Source organism: Ptychodera flava, chromosome 1, assembly GCF_041260155.1.
Source record: "Ptychodera flava strain L36383 chromosome 1, AS_Pfla_20210202, whole genome shotgun sequence".
Lineage (NCBI taxonomy): Eukaryota > Metazoa > Hemichordata > Enteropneusta > Ptychoderidae > Ptychodera > Ptychodera flava.
The window spans coordinates 54,695,281-54,715,926 of NC_091928.1; the positions used below are offsets into that span (position 1 = coordinate 54,695,281).

Here is a 20,646-nt window from a genome sequence, read left to right on the forward strand (position 1 = left end):
GACTGCCAGGTAGCCTTCATATTGCAGTTTTTCATAGTTTCAGCCATAATTAACTAAGAATGCTTGGAAATGTACAAGGACAAATCCTTATGTCTGACATATACACGCCAGGCGTCCTTTTTTCCATATGTACAGTGTTAGCTAAGGCCAGCTGCAATTTTCCTCACGTCCAGAGCCATGCCGTACAAACATGCCTTCAGTCCTTCAGTTCTGCAAATTTCTTCAAACTTAATTCGAAGACACGCATTATGGCATACTAAGTTTATATCCACTAGATAGGATATCATCCTGACTTGTTAATTATACACTTACCCTACTTTTGGCTGCCTGAAGTTACACAGGATTTCTAGCTTTTAGTCAAAGAAGAAATATATTGTCTGCACGTGCAAAATCTTACCGTTCCGTTGTTTTCTATTGATTTTTGACTCCTGGATTTTGAAAAAAATGCTCAAAATCTTTCAACTCTCTCAATTGTTAACCAATTTAGCCAACTTTTGGTAGTATTATTTAAGTCATACTTGAAAAAATAGATGAGCATGCGTTTCTAAACATTCCGTACCGTTTATGAGATGTGGACGTAAAACCCTTCAAAATTTCACATAATAAAACAGTAGATAACCTAATCCATGCTAGGGGCTCTAAACAAGTATCTCATGTGTTACATTCTGAAAGTTTGGAAAATTTGCTGCAAATTTGTAAAAGCTGAAAAGTTTTAAAGTAGAGCTGTGGAAATTTGTACATGTGTGACGTCACTGACCAATCGCGCGACAAACCTGCGTCGTTCGGAATTGTATGGTTCTCTAAATTTTTATTATGCAAAGAAAACCATTAACACTTTGCATTTTGATTGATTTTGGAAATTGCCCTTAGCAACCGTTGCTTAGCAATTTGAATCCTTCGGTATCGCCTTAAATATTTAAATGTTTTAGTATTATATTCAGGCCAGTCAACTGCTATGTAGCATTCATACATATTGGTAGCCATGCAACGTAAGGATATACTCAGTCTGTAGTAGAAGACAGGATGTAATTTGGTAGATTACAATTATATCTATACTTACATATTTTGCATTACGTGTCGCAAATATTCAAACACAGCATTGTGAAGATTACTAACCCAATAAAGCCATCAGGGCACGTGTCTCGTGTATAGCTTTTGTCTATCTGAAGGAAGTGTGCAAAGGAATTGGCCCCTTCTTTGTGTGACCTTTTTAATATGTCTTAAAACTTGGAAAAGTACCCTCACAATGGAAACAAGCTAATGTTATTCCATTGTTTAAGAAGGGACTGAGAGAAGATGTGTCTAATTATACACTGATTTCCTTGTTAATTTCGGTTAGCAATGTGATGGAAAGATGTGTTTTCAATAAGGCTTATTCTGTATTGTCCAATTCTATTTACAACTTCAATGTTGTAATACAACATTGTTTCTGTAAAGCAAAGTCATTTAGTACACAGCTTTTGCAGGCTGTTCGTGATATTGGTGAAGTCTTAGACAAGGGGGGAGGGCAGGTAGACATGCTCTGTCATGACTTCTCCAAGGCTTTCTACAAAGTACCTCACGATAAATTGTTGCATAAATTACAGTTGTTTGGTTTCAATGGCATGCTTTAAATTGAGTATCAGATTACTGATCTCGCAAGAAAACAAAGTGTAATGGTTGAAGGAAAATACTCAGACTGGTCGGGGATCTATTTTGGGTACATTTTTATTTTTTGTTATATGTTAACAGTGTTCTACCCAGGATCAAGCCAAAGCATAGTGGCTAATTTGCATAATAATTTGCAAATTCATTAATTTATATCTGCATATGGATCATGCACATGCACCCACACATACACGAACACTCACAACAAAATGCAATGATACCACACAAGTATGCAGTTTGAACATCATGGAAACTCTTGATTACACTTAAATCACCACAGTATTGCAATTACAATTACAATTAAAACTTAAAATTCAAACAGTAAACTCTGCAGCAAGTTCAGGTTGAGAGCAAAAAATGGCTCGTCTGTTTGGAGTGTCGTGAATACATACATTGCAATTAAAATTGTCAAAAATTGCCAACGCAGAGGAAAATTCACAAGTTTAAGCTTTGCACCATTCAAATATAATTTAGCTTTATCTCGTTTTTAAACGACAACACCAGGAATAATTTTTCAGCACAGGGATCGATTTCAACCAGCGCGCCTCCACCTCCCCCGCGTAACTACCACTGCCACTGAACAACATTGTTCCACTCTTGATTTTAAAAAGTCAACTAAGATGATCACAAGACATGAACGAAGTCAGACTACTTTAGCTCTCTTTGCTGATGATTCAAAATGCATTAGTGCTATTGAATCTCAGCAAGATGGTGTTGAACTCCAAGGTGACATCCATGCTCTATACCATTGGAGTGTCAACTGGGGCATGTCTTTCAATACAACGAAGTGTAATGTTCTCAGGTTTACAAGATCCAGAAACCCCTTGAACTTTGAGTATGTTATGGATGGCAAATGTTTAGAGTCTGTTAAGACATACTGTGATCTAGGTGTTGACCTTACATCCAACCTAAACAGGAACACCCTTTATCGATCGCATTTACATGATGTCTAACAGATTACTCGGTATGGTAAAGCGTCATTGCGGTTATAAGTGTGACGCGAAAACTATTAGAGCTCTTTATTGTTCACTAATCAATAACCACCTGGACTATGGGAGTGTTGTACGAACAGCACATTCTAATCTAAGTCTAGTTAAATAAGAAAGAATCCAGAAACCGGCGACGAGATACACGCTCCATTATCCTACTGGTGTTGATTATAAATAGAGATTTGTTTCTGTCAACCTCTTACCCTTGTCATTTCGCAGAGAGGTGCCTGACCTTGTGTTCTTTCATAAATGTATTACCGGACTATATTCTATGAACATACACATATTTGTTGAGTTTTCATCTTCTAACATTCACACCCGTCTCAGTGCTGATTTGGGTTTTCAAAAAATATGTTTTCATATTCTTTTTACTTTAAATTATTGTACATTTTACGTCAGTAGCTGGTGATTGAGGCGTACGTCTAAATTACAGTTTCAAAGCAGAATAGAATTTCTATCATATTTCTCATCCAAGAGAAGATCGAGAAGATTCATGAACAATTTGCATCCTGTCCCCAATAGTGAATATTATTGGGATTATTGATTGATATTTTAGGTTAAAGTCTTCGCACTCAGTATCAAGCGTCCAATCCTAGTTTCATTTTGCAGATAATATTGATGAGAATGTCTCAGTAAATCAATGATGATTGACTCACTTTGTCTGATCTACAAGGTGTTGGTCGTGTATAAATTGATTAAAAATCACATACACGAGAAGGTTTGAAATGACAGAATTTAATATCTGTCTGACATTTCAAGCATTATCATACATGCTATGCCTGTATTGCCATTCTTCTATTGTTCAGACGGTACTGATATGAGCCCATATTTTAACTAGTGAAAATATGGATTATATTTTCACTGTTAACCGAACTACTTACAGCGACGCGTACGCGTGACCTTCGCTGTATGCATGACCATCATTGGTATATGTACATATAAAACAGCTCAGCGAATAAGACAAATGACAATCCGAAATGTCATTATGATTATGGTCCAAATTCTGTTGTTTGCAGTCACTTTATGGGCATTACACTTAGGCCAAGTACAGTTGTACCAAAAACATACAAACAAACGTATTGAAAATTTGTATAATTTGCCGACACCTGTCAATTCACGGCCGGTCCGTGGCGGTGCTCGGTGCAGTGTTTTCGTGTCGTCTACGCTGCTAAATATTTACACCATGGATGTATGATTACACGTAAAGATATCGGTTGAAAGAGCATCATGATAGAATCGCTTTGCGACAAGTTTCCTGTTGATGAGCTTAATGTATCTGGGCGGTGAATTACATCGTTTACAGTCGTAAATGAGCCACGAAAATCCAATCGCACTGAAAATACTCGCGACAGACAAGGTTGAAGGTGCACATGATATTTCCGATTTGTACCTGTCATGTTCGTGTCTGGTGGCACAGATGCGGTGCGGGTTTCAGATACAATGTACCATCTAGGGAAAGTCAAACTTTCGCTTAGGTTGTTAAAGGAAGTTGAGTTCTATTTAGGCAAGCCAGGAACGAAAATATACGAGCACAGACGACAGAAATACCTTTGAAATGTTTTATTTGTACAGCAACAAAATCACGAACGAGTTACGACACTACAGCTTACAGTGTACTCACTTCATGTTTTCACTAATCCGCTTACTAAGATGGTAAATTCGGCATATTTGACGTCTGGGAACATGTATAATTCTTCGAGAGAAACTGACTGGTACGGGTATTATATCCACTGTATGTGCATTCGTAGATGTCGCAGAGCTGCTTGCTCTGTGCTCTCAGCAGTTCATACTCGATAGAGTTTGAGCGTGGCGCGAGTATTTTGACCCGATTTTGGCGGCCTCATAACTTTCACGCAGGGATGAGGTTATGTATCAAAACACGAAAACACATCCATTTTACAAACTCCCGCCTATGTTTTACATCCACCGTCATTTTAAACTAAAAATAAATGTTCTTCAAATTGTGAAAACCTGTGTCGACATCGTGATATCTAAATTGTTTGCTTTAAAAGTGCTCCATAAACCCTCCTTTGAAGTGGAATAGCCCAATAGCGGAATAATATCAAGAAGTGATACGGTTGTCATCACTCCTTAGCAGCCAACTTTTTATAAGTACAGCCTGGAGGAAGCAAGGTCGATTTCAAGTTGATTTCTTCGCTAATTTCGGAGCGTCTGTAGGAAAACAGTCATAACCAAAGCATGCATGTATGATGTGTGATGTGATGTGTCCGTGTTTTGACTCGTTGCTGCGCAACTCGTCAAAATACGGACACATCACTCGAATACGACGCGGTATCGCCCAAACTTCGTGTAATAACCCCTAATTATACCCTGTCAAGAGACCACAAGTGACCCTTTTACATAAATAAAAAAGTGTCTGCTTAAAGCTTAGATTCTCTTATTCCAAGCAAATGATAGAAGCTCCTCTTAAATAGCCACTTAGTCAAAATATATTCAATTTAAATTTCATTTGAAGGAGATCAGCGATAGCTCCGTCGTACAATCAGCGCCACTCCTTTTATTTAGTTCTGAGACTTTAAACGACACTGTATTCAATGGATAAAATTTACAACATATCCAGAACAATGCTAAAAGCCAAGCCAGAAGATTCAGAGTCAGACTCAAAGCCAGAAGATGTTTTTGTTCTAATTTAGGATTAATATTCCAGAATGAGATGACAACATGTTCCTGATAGAAATGTCGGTCAAGTATAAAATCACGTTATGAGAATGCATGGCCATTGTCGTATCTTGTTTACTTACAAATTTTTATCACTAAAGTGTACCGCAGTGAATCTCATTTAATATTTGGCAAAATGTTGATAGAGATACATATCTGGAGACCCCACCATGAAACTGTTCTTATTTAAACCCTCTGTGCTCTGTTAACAGTATACTCGCCATTTTCCGCCCATTGGAAAAAATAGGTGAATGTTAAAGTACTTCATTTTAACAATATGTAAATTCGCAGGGAAACGCTGCGCAAATGGAGTTCAAAGGTTCCCCAGCAGTCACTGCGACAAACAAACTAAGAAATTAAACCTCGCACTTCAATAACTTCACTTGTAAGAGGCGACAAGGTCAAAGATCGAACAGCATCATATGACATGCAATGTTATTTGACTAGTCGTCACTGTTCTTGGACTCTGCATCAACAGTCTCTGAGGAAACTTTACTGTTGGATAAAAGTCCATACATTACTTCTTATGAATTATTGCCAATGATGCTCATCTATCTTACTGCTGACTTCAATTGCCATGTACTCTTGTCGTCGGTTCTTTGAATTGGATTACTTAAAATGAATCCAAATGCTTAGTTCTTTCGGCAATTATTTTGGTGTTTTAGTAACATTTTAAAGTAGCTGAAGGTATGTAAACTTACCACATTGATCAAATTTCGGATAATTCCAAACTGCTACATAAAACATCATTTTTCGTATTCATATGCTTCTCCAGTAACAGTTAATACTTCTACTTAACTGAAACCATTCCCGGTATTGGTAATTTTTTTTCGTGGGGTTTAGAAATCGCCTATATATTTGACTCATTCTGCTAAAATGTTTTGTCTCATTGTGCTGTCATGTTTTGCTTAAAGTAGGCATAATTAGGATTACCCCTTTTGATAGAGTGGTCATCTTAGTCATTTGTCATAAAATGTTTTTCATACTTGCAAAATTTGAATTACTTAAACGAAGCTACGCCCAGAGGCACGTGTTTTGGATCATCGCCTTGGAGTTGTAAAGTAGACAGAAATGTTCAGACAATCACTCAAAACTCTACAGAGCACATATTGTAAATTTTATTTAGCGAAGTCATCTGTATTCAATTTGCTGAAAAGTAAACGCATCCGATCGGCAGATTGTTTTAGTGAATAAGACATGGTTCTACTACCGGAATGGAAAGTGGAGTCTGATCGTACTATTTAAACTTCTTACCTATATCTTGAAGTCATCTTGATATATTTAGGTATGTTTGGAGATTGTCTTCCGTGGATATCCCCTCAAGTAACAATAGGATCTTCAGAAATCCATCCAAGATCTTCTGAGTATTTAAAACATCTTAATCTTATTTTTCGTAAAGACCATGGACAGGAACAGTCTTATAACGTCTTGCAAAATACATGAATTAAACGGAATCCCCGACGATTTGCAGAAATAATCTGAAATAATCTGGAAATCACATTATGCGATACGTAAACCAAGACGATGAAAAACGAACACCCATCAGATGAAAATAGATGAAAATATACATTTGCTTAAAGACATGTCCTTGTTCTGAGGATTCCATATTTAGACTCCACTTTTCTTATATTTAGACTCCATTTTTCATCAGTTATCATTTTCCGATGAAGTTCTCGACATGATTTCGTCTAATGACTGCATAGCTGTCTGAAGTAATTGCTATAAGTTAGAATTTCGCTTATTGTATATAAAGGAATCAAGGTGAGTTTTTTCCTCGTAATATTCATAAAAATATTCAATTTGTTTCTGTGTATGGTAAAATTTCACAGTCATGCTATCTTCGTTGAAGATTGCGTCCAAAAAGGGGCACTATGAAAGGAACTGCGATGTCATTGTTATATTGTTTGTTGAGAACGGGCAGAAGTCAAATCAAACTCCATTCCATTTAAGATGATGATGATCAAGCTTCCTTCCGTCCGTTTATGCAGGTATCTCAGAGACGCCTGAAGAGCTTTCATTCAAACTTGGTGAAATTATTACTTCATATGTCATATATATGCACGTCGATTTCGTTTGTGATACGACCCGATATGGCCGTCGTGCGGCCATTTGTTACGAATTTTTTATGTACGGAGCTATAACTCAGGCACATCTCAACCGATTTAATTCTAAGTTGGTAAAAGGACATTGACTTATGTCATACATATGCACACCAGTTTGTTTCACGATATGATCCAATATGGCTGCATGGCGGCCATTTTGTTACAATTTTTTTCATATCCTTAGCCATAACTCATATTTTAAGCTGGTACAAGGACATTGACCTATGTCATAAATATGCATGTCTATTGGTTTCACAATACAATGCAATATGGCTGCCTGGTGGCCATTTTGTTCGATTTTTCCATGTACAGAGCCATAACTCAGACATATTTCCACCAATATCATTCAAAGTTGGTACAAGGACGTTGACCTATGTCATACATATGCACATCCATTTGTTCCACGACATGTAGCAGTATCATTTCAATTATTGAATTTCCGTAATTGGCCTGGTATGTCATGAAATACTGCATCAAATTTCATGAAACTTATTACAGATGTTAAGGTCACACATTGCTTAAAATTGAATAAAGACATTTGTCAGTGTCATGCTAATTAATTTGTAATTGCATATGTAATGAACTTTCCTAATTAGAATGATATATCCACAAATACTGCATCAAAATTTGATGAAACTTGGTATAGACCCTGATCTCATAGTGCTTTAGATACAATTCAATGACACTTTGCGGTATTAATTAATTCCTGATTTGCTTTTACATAATGACAAAACTAATTAATTTAAATGATTACGCAAATAGGGACCATTTGTTTTTTACTAGCTATTAAAATCTGTGCTTTAAAAAAGTTTGACAATTGATATAAATGTACGTGACGAGAATATTATATTTGAAAGAGCAGATCTGAAAAAAACTATGACATTGGAATTTCACCCAGTGATTATTTGTAAAGTTCAAAAAAGATTCTTTGAAAGTTAAAAGGTCAAATGGGAAATTATAAGTCAATTAAGATATTATTGATACGGACTGTGACATCTGGGAGAGGGTCGCTGTTTTAAGAGCATGAAAATTGGGGTGGGTAACTCTTTTTCTTGCAAACACTTTTGAAGGGCCTAATTTTTCAGCCCAGGGCCAGAGGGTGTGAAGGGTTAATGAATCAAACCTGATGTTTGTTTGTTTGTTTTTTTTTTTGGGGGGGGGTCACATTTTACGATTGATGAATAGGGGGGTCAAATTTTAGAAATTTGATTTGGAGGGGGGTCGCTTTTTACATTTCATTTGTTGCTCAAGTTCAACCGACCCCCACCCCGTAAAAAACGAATGCTCCCTAATTGCGGTTTCATTTAAATTAATTACTGATTTGCATTTACATAATGAATTTTTGTTTTTAAGGTAAATGTCCAGAAGCACTGCATCAAACTTTCGTGCAGAAAGATGATAGTGTATACTTATGCTATATGATTAAATTTTACTTTCACAAGACAAGCAACAATATTCACATCTGGAGAGGTCCTGGATAGTTCTTCGACGAGAATTCACTTCATGTCATGGTCCGAATGAATCGAAGGAAATCAGCCGGTGTGTTGTCCCTTCTACTCATAATGAGTGAAATTGTGTTCTTCAATCTACCAATTTTCGATACAAGATTCGCCACTTTCTCGCAACATAATGTGGTGAGTCTGAAAATTGTATGATACTTGGTATTTTTAAATATGCCTTCTTTTATTGATCAACAACGATTTTCTCAATCATATTTGACGATTCCAACAATCCAGTTGTGCACACTCGACCCTATCGTTGGTACTCTGAAAGGACACTCCAATGGAAAAGAGACTTCATGATGAATATTATGTATGTTCAACAACAGCTTTGATGTTTTTGTACATCAATGACAATTTCCAACACACCTTTCCTGGGTACATTGAGGCTCTCTATACCGTATGTCAAAAATATTGTAGCGACAGTTGCTTTAAAATAATTCAAAAATGATATTTTTGATGCATTGGTAGATACTGCATGTTTGTGAATGAATAGAATTTCTGACAACATCAGTTGGAGACTAAACACTTAGCTGCCAAGATTTGGAAGTACAAATAACTGATTCTAGATATGATTTATTATCCTTCATATTCCAAATATTGCACAATATATTTCAGTCAAATTATGAAATGTGTCAAACACGAGTTGTTGACACGGAAACAACTCGGCGAAATAGGTTTATTGACAGCTTTTGTTATCGACGTTTTAATGCCTTTATAAGATTTGCTTTCAATGCAAAAGGTAATCAATGCACTCCAGTGTATTTCTTAAATTTATTTTGCAGTAATTCCCAAGGTAAGTCACTGTGCGGTTCAGTGAACGACGTTCCCTACAGCCGGGCATTTAACAAGTTGTGCTTATTCTTGACTGTTTTTAATAAATTTCGCAGGACAAGAAGGTAGTCTTCCATAGGTAGTACGTAAAAAAGTTAGCACGGCCAGTCTGACCAATCTTGGGACAGACCATCTCACTGACAAATATTAATTAGTTTCTAGGCATGTTGACATTTGAAGTACTGGCGTAAATATACTCCTCGGAGATAAGAGGACTGTCAAATTTGTACAATTCTATGTATAATTCTATTATGATGTTTCGAAGCTCATTTTTGAAGCTCTTGAAGTACGAATTTTTTTCACCGTCTTCGTTTTTGATTTCTTTTGTTTTGTTTTTTTTGAAACTCTGAAATTTTGAGAAAATTACCAATGTGACAGGAACGTCAGCCAGTATGAATGTCAAATTAATGGGTTTATTGGGTAGTTTTTTTCTCTATATCGAACTTTTCACGGTCACCCTTGCTTTTTTTTCGTTACTTTGGAAGAGAAAGGTTGTTAGTTTTACTGACGAAAGTTTTGGCGATAGAGTAATTTTTTTTTATTTCGTGACGCATACTGCCTTAATGCAAATCATCAAATGTTCTCCAAATATAACATGAGTTTTGACGAAACTTGTTCCTCGGTAGATAATATCGTCTTTTACATGTTAATATGTAACCTTGGTCGAGTTTTGATCTTACCGACATCTTGACTATGTCGACAGCCATTGCAATCAATGAAACATGGACAAACAGAAACACGTACAGGTTAGATCGTATGATGCTAATATTCTGATTGCCTCTAGCTCTAATCTTATCAGTTAGAACACAGCGGATCACTTTAGACCAAAGTCAAGCTGCCTTTTAATTTCACGTCTTGACGTAGTTGAAGTTATTTTTGATTCAGAATACAATGAAGAAGTAACAGATACGAAAACCGTGTTTTGCCTTCAGGTCTCTGATTCCTGCAAAGCCGACGCATGTGCCAGTTCGCCATGTTCCGCACCGGCTGTATGTGAGCCATCTTGCAGTTCCAGTGGTTTTATTTGTCTTTGCAACACTGATGTATTCACCGGTAAATATTGCAACGAGCTAGCCCTTCATACAGGTAAATATCAAATTTTCACGAAACCTATAGATAAAAATTTTTAGTTGCTTTTTACATTAAGAACATCGTGGAGACAAGTGGGCAATCCAGATGGTGCTTCATTTTTCTGTTGATACAGTCAAAGGGCTTATATTTCGGATATAGTTTTTTGTTCGTGCGTGCGTCCAGAGCTGTTTCTCTGAAAAGTCTGGACCAGATGCTTTCAAATCTGATTCAAGGTCTAGCACACTGAGTTTTCCCTTTTATGTGGCGTAATATCACCGTCAAAAATGTGTTGCAATTTTTCACGCCAAGATAAAGTATGTAGACAAGCCTTCATACATATAAACTAATCTTTGTTTGATGAAGTGATCAAATATGGCCGCAAGACGCACGCTTAACTAACAAATGTCTTGAAACATTTGTTACCAAGATTTTGCAAGGTCATCATAACTCTGTGTCGTAGATATTTATACAAACACGACTAAGGTTACAATTGGTCATCAAGAATTAGCTCGTCTTTAATATGATTAAACACGAAGCTGAACTTGTGTTTAAAAGTAATTAGCAAAAAGACGTTTTTACTTTTGTCTTTTTGTGAAGGGTATATACACCCGTTGCACATAGCGATTTACACTTTCAGATTTGGTGTCTCTGTCTGTTCCTGGTCATTGTATCTCAACTGTCCAATTAGTTAACAGGGCAAGACATACTAAAACAGACAAAAGTCCCAAAAAGTGTAAGGGAGCATTCGTTATTTACGGGGAGGGGGTCGGTGGAAATCGGGGGTTGACTTTACGAAACCGTTTTTAAGGGGGGTCAAATTTTACAATCAATGATTAGAAGGGGGGGGTCAAATTTTACAGGTGTGTATGGAGTTACGGAAAAAAATGACTTTGGAATTTCACTGAAATGTTGCTTGGTCCTCCATACATAATCTATGAGTAGTCTATATGAAGCCGTGAATAATTTCTTTTAAATACAAAACTAGCTAAATCTGTGTATTTATAAACTCTTGATTATTGATATTAATGTACTTGATCAGACTAAGGTAGTTACTGGTGCATGTGTGAGCAAGAAATTTGATTTTGGAATTTCACCGAGATGTTGATTTACTATACATGTTGGTCTATGAAGAAACTATACATAATTTTTTTCCAATACAAAACTAGCTAAATCTATGTATTCATGCACTCTTGATTATGGATATTAGTGTACTTGATCAGACTAGGGCGATTACAAGTTCATGTGTGTGCAGGAAATTGGATTTGGGAATTTCACCAAAGATGTTGATTCTCTATACATTATGGTGTGTGAGGAAACTTTGAATATATTTTTACAATACAAAACTAGCTATTATATATGTGCTTTAAAAACGTTTGACAATTGATATAAATGTACGTGACGAGAATATTATATTTGAAAGAGCAGATCTGAAAAAACCAATATGATATTGGAATTTCACCCAGTGATTATTTGTAAAGTTCAAAAAGGAATCTTTGAAAGTTCAAAGGTCAAATGGGAAATTATAAGTCAATTAAGATATTATTGATACGGACTGTGACATCTGGGGGAGGGTCGCTGTTTTTGAGCATGAAAATTGGGGTTGGTAACTCTTTTTCTCGCAAACACTTTTGAAGGGCCTAATTTTTCAGCCCAGGGCCATAGGGTGTGAAGGGTTAATGAACTAAATCTGATGTTTGTTTTTGTTGGTTTTTTTTTTTTTTGGGGGGGGGAGCATTTTACGATTGATGAATAGGGGGGTCAAATTTTAGAAATTTGATTTGGAGGGGGGTCGCTTTTTACATTTCATTTGTTGCTCAAGTTCCGCCGACCCCCCCCCCCTCCCACCCCGTAAAAAACGAATGCTCCCTAATTGCGACAAACTCGTCACCTTAGGATAGGACGATGTATGTGGCAATTACCATTATTGGAAACGAATATGACCTGTAGAAATGGAAGGAAAAGAAAGGTGAAAACGTATTTTATGTCTTTTTAATACATAAGGAAAGTCAAACACTGAATGTACTATGACGGAAATGGCAGCGATTACCGTGGAACTGTAAACAAGGCAGCTTTGGGAGATGAATGTCAGAACTGGTGGAAACAAACACCGAACAATCATAACATGACCCTTATACATTATCCACGATAGGGTCTCGGTGACCATAACTTCTGTCGAAATCCAAATAAGGACATTATGCTGTGGTGTTATAGGAAGGATGGCAATTGAACTGAATATTGTGATGTAGGCCAGCCACATAAACACTGTTCTGAATGTAGGAAAGATGTACGGTAGATCTGATAATGTACGTTCACTAAATTCAAGGCTACTTCTCATGTGATTATATCTACCCTCATTCCCTTTGAGGCGATGTCCTCCCTCAACAAAATGTACATTTTCACAAATAAAGCATGTTGGTCGTCAAAGATATTATTTCAATAGTCAGATGTCTGCTTGTGTTTGTGTGTGTTCGCATGGATGTGTGGTACGACATAGATATCAATCTATATGTATGTACATGAGAAAAACCCTTAGCACAAATGTCAGTTGCAAGACACTCATTACAATAACAAACAGAAGTGTAGACAATGTTTGGTATCCAATAAACACCCTGTAAATAAACAAGCGTGTTTACAAACTTGCACAGGAGGAGTGGTAACAGCCAGAGTAACTTTACAATGACAACAAGAGCACTTAATCAGGTGTGGATGGTCGGTCTAGCTACTGTTGGTACACATATGCCCCTTGACTTTTAAAGCAGTCTCGTTCAAGATGTTTAATTCTTAGATCAAGAAATCACTCAAATTTGCGAGGATCCTGTCTCTAATGGGGCTATTTCTGACGTATAGGATATATCTAAAATAAATGCTTAAACGGCTTCCGTGTATCACGGTGTTTACTGCAGTACGGCCGGCCAGCATGTATCAGAAAACAAGCGACCTAGTCACGTGCCAAGTAATTCGCCACGCATAACATAACTTATACAAGAAGCAGACGATGAAATACGGATGAAATACGGAGACAGTTGATAAGAAGTTGTTTATGTTTTTCGCGGCATTCACTTGCCACAGAATTTTATCCAATAACGAGAATCATTCATCGTTTGTCGTTTTTCCCTTTGTCAGGACGCGTAGAATATACCACCATTCTGTGACCCGTGCCGCGCAATCATTAAACATGTCAATCATGACAAGGTTTTAACACCATAGCCATCATTAAGATCTTTTGTTACGTCATTAGAGTGTACATGACAAAATTTATCTCCGGGAGGCTCCTTGTGTTGATTGACTCGTTCTAACCTTTAGGGGCAGTGGTGTTGCTGATTACATCCACGAGTTCTGTCGAATATAGAAACTGTTATCTTTTGAAGAACTGTACTGTTAACTCTCTCTGTCTCGATCAAACGGTTAATCAGAAGCTATGACAACATATATCGTTTGCACGATATAATGTAACCAGCGGAATGTTAAGTGAAAAATAAATCATTTGATTTCTTGAACTTGACAGAGCCCTTAACGACAAACGTTTCAGGCAATTGTAAATAGGTGTTAATGTAAGCTTGAAAGATATTACCACACCGAAAAATCAAATATTTGGAACAACAGTTGCGATGAGTCAGTTTTGACGACACAAATACCAAATCGCACACAAAAAAGAAGAGAGTAAACACTAAATGGCCGACTGATGAAAAGAAAATGTCGATATTTTGATGTCTTTTCAAGATTGTTGTTTCATTTGACAAGTAGAAAAGATGTGTGATGTTGCGCTCATTCCTTTAAAATAATTATGTATATATTGCACAGACAATTTTAAAGGAAGAATATATAGTTAGAATGTTTATTATACTCTTGCCAATTCTAGCAATCAAGTCTGATATCACAATAACAATATTTGCATTACCATTTTGCAGACACAGTCTCAAATATTTCATATTTGGGATGCTTCATTGAGGGAAAGTTAGCTGGTGGAGAAGAGCGACGATCCTGGGCAAAGATAGAATCTGATTCAACCTTGACTCCAGCTAAATGCATCAAATTCTGCTCAAATCACGGAATTATTTTCGCTATTTTGTCTGGACCAGTAAACAACGTGAATTGCATCTGTGATTTCTTGTATGGAACAAAACAAAAAGTTGACGAATCTTCCTGCCAAACCCCGTGTCCGGGTAAAAAGTATTTCAAGTGTGGTGGACCGGTAGCAGTATCAGTGTACTACACCGGAATACGTAAGTTTTTAACTTTTTTAACTCTAAACTTTTAACTCTAATTTTTAACTCTAAAACCAAGCTCAATATCCTTCAAGGGCCTATGAAATAGTCTCGTAATCTCCATAAATGTAATACTGACCACAATTGTCATAAAATCAACCAAAAGGTAATATAACAGTCAACCATTCATGTACAACCCAGAACCACAAATTTGATACAGGTATTAAGCATAGATGTATTGAAACTCAACTATTAATGTTTCCACTTGAACTTTAACTTGAATTTGATCATCTGTTTATCAATAATCTTGGTAATTAATATACTAAACACGTTGGAACTAATTTAGGATAATTGGATGGTGAAGTAATGTCGACGTCGATATAATCAGCAAATGTTTCTTCATCTGCTTTTTAGTCCCAACGGACACCGTCCGGGGGGACTTATAGGTTTGGTCATGTCCGTCCGTCCGCCCGTCCGTCCGTGCGTCCGTGCGTCCGTCCGTCCGTCAATGCACGCAGATATCTCAGAGACGCCTGGAGCGATTTCGTTCAAACTTGGTACAAGGATAGTACCCTACCTCATACAGATGCATGTCGCTTTGTTTCACAATGCGATCAAATTTGGCCGTGTTAGAGGACTTTTTAGTTTTCACCTCCATGGACTCCCATGTATAAGGCAGTCTATAGACTCCCATGTATAAGGCAGTCCATAGACTCCCATGTATAAGGCCAAGTAAAATAAAAATTTAGTTTCTCATCGTATTCATATTGCAAAAAGGATGCAGTGACACAGTTTTTAGTCCCCACAGATGAAGTCCAGGGGGCTTATAGATTGGATCTTGTCCGTCCGTGATTCCATCCGCGAGTCCATCCGTTCAAGCAGATATCTCAGACACTTTGACAAAATGTCACGTGACCTTGGTGACCTTTGACCTCGAATATACATATTTGTCCATAACTCAGTAGCCACAAGTGCTAAACCTTTCATATATGGTATGATGGGACACCTTATGACGCCACATATTGTACCTAATTAATTATGCGTATATCTAATTTTGAGCGAGCCAATAGAGCTAGAGGTCTGATTTTTGGTATATAGGGATAACTTAGCAATACTATTTTTTTGACATAATGTCACGTGACCCCAATGACCTTTGACCTCAAATATACATATCTGTCCATAACTCAGTGACCACAAGTACTACACCCTTCATATTTGGTATGATCGGACACCTTATGACGCCACATATTGTACCTAATTAATTATGCGTATATCTTATTTTGAGCGAGCCAATAGAGCTAGAGGTCTGATTTTTGGTATATAGGGATAACTTAGCAATACTATTTTTTTTGGCATAATGTCACGTGACCTCAATGACCTTTGACCTCAAATATACATATTTGTCCATAACTCAGTGACCACAAGTGCTACAACCTTCATATTTGGTATGATGGGACACCTTATGACGCCACATATTGTACCTAATTAATTATGCGTATATCTAATTTTGAGCGAGCCAATAGAGCTAGAGGTCTGATTTTTGGTATATAGGGATAACTTAGCAATACTATTTTTTTGACATAATGTCACGTGACCCCAATGACCTTTGACCTCAAATATACATATCTGTCCATAACTCAGTGACCACAAGTACTACACCCTTCATATTTGGTATGATCGGACACCTTATGACGCCACATATTGTACCTAATTAATTATGCGTATATCTAATTTTGAGCGAGCCAATAGAGCTAGAGGTCTGATTTTTGGTATATAGGGATAACTTAGCAATACTATTTTTTTGACATAATGTCACGTGACCCCAATGACCTTTGACCTCAAATATACATATCTGTCCATAACTCAGTGACCACAAGTACTACACCCTTCATATTTGGTATGATGGGACACCTTATGACGCCACATATTGTACCTAATTAATTATGCGTATATCTTATTTTGAGCGAGCCAATAGAGCTAGAGGTCTGATTTTTGGTATATAGGGATAACTTAGCAATACAATTTTTTTGACAAAATGTCACGTGACCTCAATAACCTTTGACCTCAAATATACATATTTCTGCATAACTCAGTAATCACAAGTGCTACACCCTTCATATATGGTATGATGGGACACCTTATGACGCCACATATTGTACCTAATTAATTATGCATATATCTAATTTTGAGCGAGCCAATAGAGCTAGAGGTCTGATTTTTGGTATATAGGGATAACTTATCAAGACATTTTTTTTAACAAAATGTCATGTGACCTCGGTGACCTTTGACCTCAAATATACATATTTGTCCATAACTCAGGAACCACAAGTGCTACACCCTTCATATTTGGTATGATGGGACACCTTATGACGCAACATATTGTACCTTATTAATTATGTGCATATCTAATTTTGAGCGAGCCAATACAGCTAGATGTATAATTTTTGGTATATATGGATAGACTATAGGATAGACATTTTTCGACAAAATGTCATGTGACCTCGATGACCTTTGACCTTAAATACACGATTATGTCAATAAATAAGTAACCACAAGTGCTATGTCCTTTATATTTAGTAGGATGGGAGACCTTATGACAACAAATGCTTTACCTTGTTAATTATGCCCATATATAATTATGGGCAAGCCAATACAGCTAGAGGTCTGAATTTTAGCATATATGGATTAATTAGCTATACAATTTTTTTTTTCAAAATGTCACGTGACCTTGATGACCTTTGACCTTGATTATGCATATATAGGCATAACTCAGTAACCACAAGTTCTTTACGCTTCAATTTTGATAGGATAATAGACCTTAAGATGTCACATCTTGTACCTCATTTATTATGCACATATGTATTTCTTGGCTGGCCAACACAGCTAGAGGTCTGATCTTTTTTCCCGATTTAGAACCATAACTAAGACATGCCTCTTGTTTCAAATTGGGAACAATGACATAGACCTATGTGTCCATAGATCTGAACATATACACTCCAGTGATACTTCTTAATGACCACATTTCCCTGCCCCATGAAGACTTATACTCCTATTACAAGTGGGGACTATGTCATTGTCAATGACTTGTCTTTTCAAGTTACACACTTGTTTTTATATGAGTTATTTGTAATATCGCAACATTCAGCTATAGGGCACCTAACAATTTTGAGAAATTTGAAAAATATGAAGATCCGATTATCCCTAATTAGTTCCAATCGTGTTACTAAAATAAGAGCAGTGTAATGCCATTGCATACTTTCTTAAAACTAGGTTTCCTTTCCGAACACAGAAAACGGCGAGATGCCTATCCATATAGGGTGGAACAGCAGTTCAGAAGTTCTAAACACCAATAAGCGTCAAAATCGCTCGTAAACCGGTGATACCTTACAAAGTATACAACAGAAGACTCAGAACAAACAATAGAGAAAAATACAATTATAGAAACGTACGATACAAAGCTTGTTGATGAGAACATCTTTCAATCTACACATACGAACACTATCTTGAACACATTATCTTAATGAACCACTAGCGTCCCAAGTGAAAGAATAAACTTCAAGTTGGACAACGTACAATCTGCATATTAATTCATAAATATACATCCACTAAAGATGAACTTGAGGCGACTGGTGGAGAAAGCGGGCAAACTTTCGAAACACAGCGTTAAACGGTCGTTGTGTTATACAGTCATTTCATTCTGACCTACAGACTGCACCGACACGCAGATTACAGTTGTGTCTCGCCGTGGCTAATCATCAGTTCTATACGCAAAACGAAATACACTTAACGCAAACAAACAACCAAGAAAAGAACGATGTGTGAAGTTGCTTTCCCTTTATTTATTTCATAGACAAATGTTTAAGGGCTGATTCTTCAATTGCGATGACAATGTAGATTTAGTATATTAGTTACCATTTGTTACATTTATAGTTGGTGTTAATATTACATTTATGGTTGCTTTTTGTTACATATATGGGCGATATTACATTTATGGGTGTATTTTACCATAGCTGTGATTGATGTTATATTTGTGGAGATTATTTCATTTATGAAGGTTACAGGTCTCACCATCTAAAATTTGGATAATGTCCGGTGACCCTAACCCGACGAGTTCCTATCCGAGGCCATTTCTTGCGCATATGCCGGATATTTGATGAGTTCATTTCGTTTGAAATTTGTATGTATATAATTTTGTCCTGTCAACTTCATCGTCTTTCCTAAGATTGCCTGATTTTTCGGTGTGTACATGAATAAAGCACGTTACACTTTTCCTATTAGTGGCAATGATACACTACCTCCGTTTGTATAACATTGTCAGCCTGTTTTTAGAACGATTTCAGTTTTGTTGACGGTCCGTCATACATAACTCATTCAGATGTTTCATTCATCACAAACTTAGCAATGTAAAATCTGATCCTCCCTCCCCATTCCTTCGGCCAACACCTCCCTAATAACAACTGAAAGCTCCCTAAGTTTGAATACGAACAGGGGCCACAGCCTCCTTCCACACGGTCTACTAGCAATCGTGTCTTCTATGATATACCTACTTGGCCTGGCCTCGAAAAGTAGCAGATCGGTCATACACAAATCGCAGATTTTGATAACTGTATGGACGTTTTTTTCAAGACGCAATCGCGAACAAATATTACAAGGTTGTTCCAATCTGTACAAAATGGGAAGGAAGACAATTTAATGGTCTCTTTTAGCAAACAGTGTTGCAATAATGCGCACGGTGTCCCAAGTCTCTGTCAATTTCCTTTGCGACATTGACTCTTTCCTTTTAATTAAAATACAATTATATTATATCATGCTACAATGCGCCATTCTGACTGGACGAGAGCTCATTCAAACGATGCTAAAATACTGTTTTAGCAGTGGTAAAACAGGCCCCTACACCAGCATTTTCGAAAATTGCCCAGTCGGTGCATTTGAACGTACCGATCTAAACTTAATCCGAAACAGTCCGCTTTGTTTCAAAGACCGATGTCCGAGTTTCGATACACAGATAACAGTATGGGTCAGTAACTCACCTCTTGGTGAAAATAAGCTGGGGTCAATGATGAAAGACACCTGTGAAGCAGTCCATTTAGGTTTGATGCACACAAACCATTGCATTAGGGCAACGGCGCAAAGAGCACTTTTGCTTGATTCAGCGAGAGTCGAGACACGACACACAGTTCTTTAAAATCATGAATATAGCATTCGTTCATATACAAATAAATTGACACTTCCTCACAGTGACGGTATGTCAGATATTCTTTGCCAAAGTTTGAGCTTTAACAGACAAAGATGTTCTAACGATGTATTCCATGAAGTTCAGAATAACAATGGGATTCCTCCTGGTGACTGCGACGAAAGTTGAAATCAAATGCAGCTGTGCGTAGCAGGGCTGTGTGTTACCTGAGGCCGTATAACGCCGGTAACACACAGCCCTGCCACGCAGAGCTACATCAAAATTAATCGCAATCATACCAATCCGTAATCCAATGACAGTAGGTCAGCATTCGCAAGACAATAGTTGTAAACATAGACACAAAACAGCACAGAACAGACAGTAAATAGACGGTACACAAACAAAGTCATATTCATGAAAGAAAGATATATGGACCTCTGGCCAGAA

General features: G+C 37.1%; 1 protein-coding gene across 3 annotated transcripts in view; it reads left to right on the plus strand.

The window, feature by feature from the left end:
* Positions 1-20,646, plus strand: part of LOC139141147 (C-type mannose receptor 2-like) — a 46,780-nt gene that overhangs the window by 7,603 nt on the left and 18,531 nt on the right. For 2 of the 3 annotated variants that reach the window (XM_070710757.1, XM_070710764.1), the window contains exons 2-4: positions 8,860-9,051; positions 10,683-10,836; positions 14,730-15,044. In XM_070710757.1, the coding sequence (XP_070566858.1) occupies positions 8,926-9,051; positions 10,683-10,836; positions 14,730-15,044 (595 nt within the window). In that variant the 5' untranslated portion in view covers positions 8,860-8,925. Of the gene's footprint in view, positions 1-6,949; positions 7,077-8,859; positions 9,052-10,682; positions 10,837-14,729; positions 15,045-20,646 lie in introns of those variants that run through there. The other variant, XM_070710772.1, reaches the window with a different exon arrangement.